The sequence below is a fragment of the Salvelinus alpinus genome, chromosome 11 (genome assembly GCF_045679555.1).
Source record: "Salvelinus alpinus chromosome 11, SLU_Salpinus.1, whole genome shotgun sequence".
NCBI classification, from domain to species: Eukaryota; Metazoa; Chordata; class Actinopteri; order Salmoniformes; family Salmonidae; genus Salvelinus; species Salvelinus alpinus.
This window is the reverse complement of record NC_092096.1, coordinates 6467319-6477320: the sequence shown is the minus strand read 5'-3', so window position 1 is coordinate 6477320 and position 10002 is coordinate 6467319. Positions and strand designations below refer to the sequence as shown.

Here is a 10002-nt window from a genome sequence, read left to right as displayed (position 1 = left end):
TTCAGCCAGTCTCTCTCCTCTTCATGTTGGAGCCAGTCTCTCTCCTATTCATGTTGGAGCCAGTCTCTCTCCTCTTCATCGTTCAGCCAGTCTCTCTACTCTTCATGTTGGAGCCAGTCTCTCTCCTCTTCATGTTGGAGCCAGTCTCTCTCCTATTCATGTTGGAGCCAGTCTCTCTCCTCTTCATGTTGGAGCCAGTCTCTCTCCTCTTCATGTTGGAGCCAGTCTCTCTCCTATTCATGTTGGAGCCAGTCTCTCTCCTCTTCATCGTTCAGCCAGTCTCTCTACTCTTCATGTTGGAGCCAGTCTCTCTCCTCTTCATGTTGGAGACAGTCTCTCTCCTCTTCATGTTGGAGCCAGTCTCTCTCCTCTTCATGTTGGAGCCAGTCTCTCTCCTCTTCATGTTGGAGCCAGTCTCTCTCCTCTTCATGTTGGAGCCAGTCTCTCTCCTCTTTATGTTGGAGCCAGTCTCTCTCCTCTTTATGTTGGAGCCAGTCTCTCTCCTCTTCATGTTGGAGCCAGTCTCTCTCCTCTTCATGATGGAGCCAGTCTCTCTCCTCTTCATCGTTCAGCCAGTCTCTCTCCTCTTTATGTTGGAGCCAGTCTCTCTCCTATTCATGTTGGAGCCAGTCTCTCTCCTCTTCATCGTTCTGCCAGTCTCTCTCCTCTTCATGTTGGAGCCAGTCTCTCTCCTCTTTATGTTGGAGCCAGTCTCTCTCCTCTTCATGTTGGAGCCAGTCTCTCTCCTATTCATGTTGGAGCCAGTCTCTCTCCTCTTCATCGTTCTGCCAGTCTCTCTCCTCTTCATGTTGGAGCCAGTCTCTCTCCTCTTCATGTTGGAGCCAGTCTCTCTCCTCTTCATGTTGGAGCCAGTCTCTCTCCTCTTCATGTTGGAGCCAGTCTCTCTCCTCTTCATGTTGGAGCCAGTCTCTCTCCTCTTCATGTTGGAGCCAGTCTCTCTCCACTTCATGTTGGAGCCAGTCTCTCTCCTCTTCATGTTGGAGCCAGTCTCTCTCCTCTTCATGTTGGAGCCAGTCTCTCTCCTCTTCATGTTGGAGCCAGTCTCTCCCCTATTCATGTTGGTCCCGGCGTCGTGTAGCAGGATAGCACGGGACCCGGCGTCGTGTAACAGGATAGCACGGGACCCGGCGTCGTGTAACAGGATAGCACGGGACCCGGCGTCGTGTAACAGGATAGCACGGGACCCGGCGTCGTGTAACAGGATAGCACGGGACCCGGCGTCGTGTAACAGGATAGGACGGGACCCGGCGTCGTGTAACAGGATAGCACGGGACCCGGCCTCGTGTAACAGGATAGCACGGGACCCGGCGTCGTGTAACAGGATAGGACGGGACCCGGCGTCGTGTAACAGGATAGGACGGGACCCGGCGTCGTGTAACAGGATAGCACGGGACCCGGCGTCGTGTAACAGGACAGCACGGGACCCGGCGTCGTGTAACAGGATAGCACGGGACCCGGCGTCGTGTAACAGGATAGCACGGGACCCGGCGTCGTGTAACAGGATAGCACGGGACCCGGCGTCGTGTAACAGGATAGCACTGGACCCGGCGTCGTGTAACAGGATAGCACGGGACCCGGCGTCGTGTAACAGGATAGCACGGGACCCGGCGGCGTGTAACAGGATAGCACGGGACCCGGCGTCGTGTAACAGGATAGCACGGGACCCGGCGTCGTGTAACAGGATAGCACGGGACCCGGCGTCGTGTAACAGGATAGCACGGGACCCGGCGTCGTGTAACAGGATAGCACGGGACCCGGCGTCGTGTAACAGGATAGCACGGGACCCGGCGTCGTGTAACAGGATAGGACGGGACCCGGCGTCGTGTAACAGGATAGCACGGGACCCGGCGTCGTGTAACAGGATAGGACGGGACCCGGCGTCGTGTAACAGGATAGGACGGGACCCGGCGTCGTGTAACAGGATAGCACGGGACCCGGCGTCGTGTAACAGGACAGCACGGGACCCGGCGTCGTGTAACAGGATAGCACGGGACCCGGCGTCGTGTAACAGGAAAGCACGGGACCCGGCGTCGTGTAACAGGAAAGCACGGGACCCGGCGTCGTGTAACAGGATAGCACGGGACCCGGCGTCGTGTAACAGGATAGCACGGGACCCGGCGTCGTGTAACAGGATAGCACGGGACCCGGCGTCGTGTAACAGGATAGGACGGGACCCGGCGTCGTGTAACAGGATAGGACGGGACCCGGCGTCGTGTAACAGGATAGCACGGGACCCGGCGTCGTGTAACAGGATAGCACGGGACCCGGCGTCGTGTAACAGGATAGCACGGGACCCGGCGTCGTGTAACAGGATAGCACTGGACCCGGCGTCGTGTAACAGGATAGCACGGGACCCGGCGTCGTGTAACAGGATAGCACGGGACCCGGCGGCGTGTAACAGGATAGCACGGGACCCGGCGTCGTGTAACAGGATAGCACGGGACCCGGCGTCGTGTAACAGGATAGCACGGGACCCGGCGTCGTGTAACAGGATAGCACGGGACCCGGCGTCGTGTAACAGGATAGCACGGGACCCGGCGTCGTGTAACAGGATAGCACGGGACCCGGCGTCGTGTAACAGGATAGGACGGGACCCGGCGTCGTGTAACAGGATAGCACGGGACCCGGCGGCGTGGAACAGGATATCACGGGACCCGGCGTCGTGTAACAGGACAGCAGGGGACAGCGTAGTGTCCTACAGGTCCTGAAAGTGCTGTTGAAACAGTGACTGATGACTCATCCATCAGGGCTGTTGAACCAGTGACTGATGACTCATCCATCAGGGCTGTTGAAACAGTGACTGGTGACTCATCCATCAGGGCTGTTGAAACAGTGACTGGTGACTCATCCATCAGGGCTGTTGAAACAGTGACTGATGACTCATCCATCAGGGCTGTTGAAACAGTGACTGATGACTCATCCATCAGGGCTGTTGAAACAGTGACTGGTGACTCATCCATCAGGGCTGTTGAAACAGTGACTGGTGACTCATCCACCAGGGCTGTTGAAACAGTGACTGATGACTCATCCATCAGGGCTGTTGAAACAGTGACTGATGACTCATCCACCAGGGCTGTTGAAACAGTGACTGATGACTCATCCATCAGGGCTGTTGAAACAGTGACTGGTGACTCATCCATCAGGGCTGTTGAACCAGTGACTGATGACTCATCCATCAGGGCTGTTGAAACAGTGACTGATGACTCATCCATCAGGGCTGTTGAAACAGTGACTGATGACTCATCCATCAGGGCTGTTGAAACAGTGACTGATGACTCATCCATCAGGGCTGTTGAACCAGTGACTGATGACTCATCCATCAGGGCTGTTGAAACAGTGACTGGTGACTCATCCATCAGGGCTGTTGAAACAGTGACTGGTGACTCATCCATCAGGGCTGTTGAAACAGTGACTGGTGACTCATCCACCAGGGCTGTTGAAACAGTGACTGATGACTCATCCATCAGGGCTGTTGAAACAGTGACTGATGACTCATCCACCAGGGCTGTTGAAACAGTGACTGATGACTCATCCATCAGGGCTGTTGAAACAGTGACTGGTGACTCATCCATCAGGGCTGTTGAAACAGTGACTGATGACTCATCCATCAGGGCTGTTGAAACAGTGACTGGTGACTCATCCACCAGGGCTGTTGAAACAGTGACTGGTGACTCATCCATCAGGGCTGTTGAAACAGTGACTGGTGACTCATCCATCAGGGCTGTTGAAACAGTGACTGATGACTCATCCATCAGGGCTGTTGAAACAGTGACTGATGACTCATCCATCAGGGCTGTTGAAACAGTGACTGGTGACTCATCCACCAGGGCTGTTGAAACAGTGACTGATGACTCATCCATCAGGGCTGTTGAAACAGTGACTGATGACTCATCCATCAGGGCTGAATGAAACAGTGACTGATGACTCATCCATCAGGGCTGTTGAAACAGTGACTGATGACTCATCCATCAGGGCTGTTGAAACAGTGACTGATGACTCATCCATCAGGGCTGTTGAAACAGTGACTGATGACTCATCCATCAGGGCTGTTGAAACAGTGACTGGTGACTCATCCATCAGGGCTGTTGTAACAGTGACTGATGACTCATCCATCAGGGCTGTTGAACCAGTGACTGATGACTCATCCATCAGGGCTGTTGAACCAGTGACTGATGACTCATCCATCAGGGCTGTTGAAACAGTGACTGATGACTCATCCATCAGGGCTGTTGAAACAGTGACTGATGACTCATCCATCAGGGCTGTTGAAACAGTGACTGATGACTCATCCATCAGGGCTGTTGAAACAGTGACTGATGACTCATCCATCAGGGCTGTTGAAACAGTGTCTGATGACTCATCCATCAGGGCTGTTGAAACAGTGACTGATGACTCATCCATCAGGGCTGTTGAAACAGTGACTGATGACTCATCCATCAGGGCTGTTGTAACAGTGACTGATGACTCATCCATCAGGGCTGTTGAACCAGTGACTGGTGACTCATCCATCAGGGCTGTTGAAACAGTGACTGATGACTCATCCATCAGGGCTGTTGAACCAGTGACTGATGACTCATCCATCAGGGCTGTTGAAACAGTGACTGATGACTCATCCATCAGGGCTGTTGAAACAGTGACTGATGACTCATCCATCAGGGCTGTTGAAACAGTGACTGATGACTCATCCATCAGGGCTGAGAAAACGGCTTGAGGAAATGTAGATTAATTTCAGCACTGAGGCTGATGTGTGTTTTGGACCACAGGGGTATTTTCTAAACATGGGGGGGGGGTGCATGTTGGTCAGGGGAGAGGTGAACAGCGGGCTTTTGTGGCTCGGCCCGGGGAACGGCCCGGGGCAAAGTCTGTTAGATTAACACGTTCCCACGGTAACCTCACCCATCCTCTGACCTCTCAGACCCACAAGTTCCCACGGTAACCTCCCCCAATATTCAGCTCTCCTCTAGACTTTAGTAACTATAGTAGAGGATTATTCCACCTCTCAGTCCAATGCTGTTGAATATTCAGCTCTCCTCCTGACTTTAGTAACTATAGTAGAGGATTATTCCACCTCTCTGCAGTCCAATGCTGTTGAATATTCAGCTCTCCTCTAGACTTTAGTAACTATAGTAGAGGATTATTCCACCTCTCCGCAGTCCAATGCTGTTGAATATTCAGCTCTCCTCTAGACTTTAGTAACTATAGTAGAGGATTATTCCACCTCTCTGCAGCCCAATGCTGTTGAATATTCAGCTCTCCTCCAGACTTTAGTAACTATAGTAGAGGATTATTCCACCTCTCAGCCCAATGCTGTTGAATATTCAGCTCTCCTCCAGACTTTAGTAACTATAGTAGAGGATTATTCCACCTCTCAGCCCAATGCTGTTGAATATTCAGCTCTCCTCCAGACTTTAGTAACTATAGTAGAGGGTTATTCCACCTCTCTGCAGCCCAATGCTGTTGAATATTCAGCTCTCCTCCAGACTTTAGTAACTATAGTAGAGGGTTATTCCACCTCTTTGCAGCCCAATGCTGTTGAATATTCAGCTCTCCTCTAGACTTTAGTAACTATAGTAGAGGATTATTCCACCTCTCTGCAGCCCAATGCTGTTGAATATTCAGCTCTCCTCTAGACTTTAGTAACTATAGTAGAGGATTATTCCACCTCTCTGCAGCCCAATGCTGTTGAATATTCAGCTCTCCTCTAGACTTTAGTAACTATAGTAGAGGATTATTCCACCTCTCTGCAGCCCAATGCTGTTGAATATTCAGCTCTCCTCCAGACTTTAGTAACTATAGTAGAGGATTATTCCACCTCTCTGCAGCCCAATGCTGTTGAATATTCAGCTCTCCTCCAGACTTTAGTAACTATAGTAGAGGATTATTCCACCTCTCAGTCCAATGCTGTTGAATATTCAGCTCTCCTCCAGACTTTAGTAACTATAGTAGAGGATTATTCCACCTCTCAGCCCAATGCTGTTGAATATTCAGCTCTCCTCCAGACTTTAGTAACTATAGTAGAGGGTTATTCCACCTCTCTGCAGCCCAATGCTGTTGAATATTCAGCTCTCCTCCAGACTTTAGTAACTATAGTAGAGGGTTATTCCACCTCTTTGCAGCCCAATGCTGTTGAATATTCAGCTCTTCTCTAGACTTTAGTAACTATAGTAGAGGATTATTCCACCTCTCAGTCCAATGCTGTTGAATATTCAGCTCTCCTCCTGACTTTAGTAACTATAGTAGAGGATTATTCCACCTCTCTGCAGCCCAATGCTGTTGAATATTCAGCTCTCCTCCAGACATTAGTAACTATAGTAGAGGATTATTCCACCTCTCAGTCCAATGCTGTTGAATATTCAGCTCTCCTCTAGACTTTAGTAACTATAGTAGAGGATTATTCCACCTCTCAGTCCAATGCTGTTGAATATTCAGCTCTCCTCCAGACTTTAGTAACTATAGTAGAGGGTTATTCCACCTCTCTCAGCCCAATGCTGTTGAATATTCAGCTCTCCTCTAGACTTTATTAACTATAGTAGAGGATTATTCCACCTCTCAGTCCAATGCTGTTGAATATTCAGCTCTCCTCTAGACTTTACTAACTATAGTAGAGGATTATTCCACCTCTCTGCAGCCCAATGCTGTTGAATATTCAGCTCTCCTCTAGACTTTAGTAACTATAGTAGAGGATTATTCCACCTCTCTGCAGCCCAATGCTGTTGAATATTCAGCTCTCCTCTAGACTTTAGTAACTATAGTAGAGGGTTATTCCACCTCTCAGTCCAATGCTGTTGAATATTCAGCTCTCCTCCAGACTTTAGTAACTATAGTAGAGGATTATTCTTCGTTATATTCAGAGGGAACCAAGATTTATGAGTTAATCCGTATTACGGCGGTGAACCTTTATTTATGATATTAATCAGGGTAATCACGCTGGTTTGGCCGCCGAGTGCTTTGTTTATCTTCCCAACGAGCGACCAGACCTACGATTAAACACTCTGCACAATGTAGTGGTCTGTTAACATCATTATAATGACCAAGCATTTAGAGAAATGGATAATACTTTGTGGGATCTTTTGTATATTTTAGTCATTATCTCGTGTTTTCTGCTTCTACTCTTTGAATTGTCCCAGGGGAGACGTATCAAGTTCCTGACAGGTTCCTCTGACGTCTCCGTCTCAGCCTTAGGTGGACGTTTAGCCGTCTCTCTGTCTGGCTGATGGTCAGCTCTGTCTCTCTGTCTGGCTGAGGGTCAGCTCTGTCTCTCTGTCTGGCTGATGGTCAGCTCTGTCTCTCTGTCTGGCTGATGGTCAGCTCTGTCTCTCTGTCTGGCTGAGGGTCAGCTCTGTCTCTCTGTCTGGCTGAGGGTCAGATCTGTCTCTCTGTCTGGCTGATGGTCAGCTCTGTCTCTCTGTCTGGCTGATGGTCAGCTCTGTCTCTCTGTCTGGCTGATGGTCAGCTCTGTCTCTCTGTCTGGCTGATGGTCAGCTCTGTCTCTCTGTCTGGCTGAGGGTCAGTTCTGTGTCTCTGTCTGGCTGAGGGTCAGCTCTGTCTCTCTGTCTGGCTGATGGTCAGCTCTGTCTCTCTGTCTGGCTGATGGTCAGCTCTGTCTGTCTGGCTGGCTGATGGTCAGCTCTGTCTCTCTGTCTGGCTGATGGTCAGCTCTGTCTCTCTGTCTGGCTGATGGTCAGCTCTGTCTCTCTGTCTGGCTGATGGTCAGCTCTGTCTCTCTGTCTGGCTGATGGTCAGCTCTGTCTCTCTGTCTGGCTGAGGGTCAGTTCTGTGTCTCTGTCTGGCTGATGGTCAGCTCTGTCTCTCTGTCTGGCTGACGGTCAGCTCTGTCTCTCTGTCTGGCTGATGGTCAGCTCTGTCTCTCTGTCTGGCTGATGGTCAGCTCTGTATCTCTGTCTGGCTGACGGTCAGTTCTGTCTCTCTCTCTGGCTGATGGTCAGCTGTGTCTTCATGTCTGGCTCAGCCTCCTTTCCTGGTCCACTTCATCCACTTCATAATGAACCAGCCTCTCTGCTCTGTGAATCACTTAGAGAATAATGAACCAGCCTCTCTGCTCTGTGAATTACTTAGAGAATAATGAACCAACCTCTCTGTTCTGTGAATCACTTAGAGAATAATGAACCAGCCTCTCTGCTCTGTGAATCACTTAGAGAATAATGAACCAGCCTCTCTGCTCTGTGAATCACTTAGAGAATAATGAACCAGCCTCTCTGCTCTGTGAATCACTTAGAGAATAATGAACCAACCTCTCTGCTCTGTGAATCACTTAGAGAATAATGAACCAGCCTCTCTGCTCTGTGAATCACTTAGAGAATAATGAACCAAACTCTCTGTTCTGTGAATCACTTAGAGAATAATAAACCAGCCTCTCTGCTCTGTGAATCACTTAGAGAATAATGAACCAGCCTCTCTGTTCTGTGAATCACTTAGAGAATAATGAACCAGCCTCTCTGCTCTGTGAATCACTTAGAGAATAATGAACCAGCCTCTCTGCTCTGTGAATCACTTAGAGAATAATGAACCAAACTCTCTGCTCTGTGAATCACTTAGAGAATAATGAACCAGCCTCTCTGCTCTGTGAATCACTTAGAGAATAATGAACCAGCCTCTCTGCTCTGTGAATCACTTAGAGAATAATGAACCAGCCTCTCTGTTCTGTGAATCACTTAGAGAATAATGAACCAAACTCTCTGCTCTGTGAATCACTTAGAGAATAATGAACCAGCCTCTCTGCTCTGTGAATCACTTAGAGAATAATGAACCAGCCTCTCTGTTCTGTGAATCACTTAGAGAATAATGAACCAGCCTCTCTGTTCTGTGAATCACTTAGAGAATAGTGAACCAGCCTCTCTGTTCTGTGAATCACTTAGAGAATAATGAACCAGCCTCTCTGTTCTGTGAATCACTTAGAGAACGACATCAGTCGGACTGCTAATAGAAGGAAGATAATTACAGGAAGAGGATATAGAACCTGGTTCTGAAGCCAAAATGGTTTTTCTGCTTTTACCCATGTTTTCATTTCCTCTCCTCTCTCTCTCCGTCTCCCAGCACGATTCTGTTACATACAGAACGCCGCTCTGAGGGAAGGTGAACCGCTGCCCCGGGCGCCATGGAATTATTTCACCGGAGATCGACACCTGCACTCCTCTGCAGGCCGTCTGATTGGCTGATTTCTGGTCCGGATCCTGAATCACACAGCTGTCTGAGATGACCACATGTTTGTCTTGAACCGGGCCGAGGCGGAGCCGTTTGATTGGACGGTGTAATTTGTGATTCTTGTTGAAAGGCAGGTGTGGAGAGACGGGACGGAGATTATGGGGCGGAGCTGAATGCAGAGCGAGGCGGTTGTCTCTCCTGTTCATACATACAGCTGCAGCTACCATGCAGAGGACACAGAGGTCAGAGGTCAGACCAGAGGTCACAGAGGTCAGGTCAGAGGGCAGATCAGAGGTCAGGTCAGAGTTTAGATCAGAGGTCACTACTTTAGACCAGAGCCCTATTCCCTATATAGTGCACTACTTTAGACCAGAGCCCTATTCCCTATATAGTGCACTACTTTAGACCAGAGCCCTATTCCCTATATAGTGCACTACTTTAGACCAGAGCCCTATTCCCTATATAGTGCACTACTTTAGACCAGAGCCCTATTCCCTATATAGTACACTACTATAGACCAGAGCCCTATTCCCTATGTAGTGGTACTACTATAGACCAGAGCCCTACTCCCTATATAGTACACTACTATAGACCAGAGCCCTATTCCCTATATAGTACACTACTATAGACCAGAGCCCTATGTGTGATACAGCCTGATAGACTGCAGCTGTGATGCGACAGCAGAAAGACCACTAGTTGTTTGTTTGTTAATCAAGGCCTTTGGGATGAGTTTCATCATGTATCAAATTCAAAAACTCCAGGTTTCGGACAACTTTTCCTTTGCAGTATCTGATGAGACGTCACAAGGTGTGTGGTGCC

General features: G+C 49.5%; 3 protein-coding genes across 3 annotated transcripts; 2 read left to right on the top strand and 1 right to left on the bottom strand.

The window, feature by feature from the left end:
• Positions 1-1076: 1076 nt before the first annotated feature.
• On the top strand, positions 1077-2729 carry LOC139534841 (keratin-associated protein 16-1-like). The gene has a single exon (XM_071334295.1). It carries the CDS (start codon positions 1077-1079, stop codon positions 2727-2729), a length of 1653 nt encoding a protein of 550 aa, XP_071190396.1.
• A 35-nt stretch (positions 2730-2764) lies between these two features.
• On the bottom strand, positions 2765-3881 carry LOC139534840 (uncharacterized). Its single transcript, XM_071334294.1, has 2 exons — positions 2859-3881; positions 2765-2770 (listed from the first exon to the last, which is right to left on the bottom strand). Exons 1-2 carry the CDS (start codon positions 3879-3881, stop codon positions 2765-2767), a joined length of 1029 nt encoding a protein of 342 aa, XP_071190395.1.
• A 23-nt stretch (positions 3882-3904) lies between these two features.
• On the top strand, positions 3905-4732 carry LOC139534839 (streptococcal hemagglutinin-like). The gene has a single exon (XM_071334293.1). It carries the CDS (start codon positions 3905-3907, stop codon positions 4730-4732), a length of 828 nt encoding a protein of 275 aa, XP_071190394.1.
• The last annotated feature ends 5270 nt before the right edge of the window (positions 4733-10002 follow it).

Excerpts from the sequence above, each read along its gene's own strand:
- LOC139534841 (XM_071334295.1), top strand. The coding sequence starts at position 1,077 with ATGTTGGTCCCGGCGTCGTGTAGCAGGATAGCACGGGACCCGGCGTCG.
- LOC139534839 (XM_071334293.1), top strand. The coding sequence starts at position 3,905 with ATGACTCATCCATCAGGGCTGAATGAAACAGTGACTGATGACTCATCC.
- LOC139534840 (XM_071334294.1), bottom strand. The coding sequence starts at position 3,881 with ATGGATGAGTCATCAGTCACTGTTTCAACAGCCCTGGTGGATGAGTCA.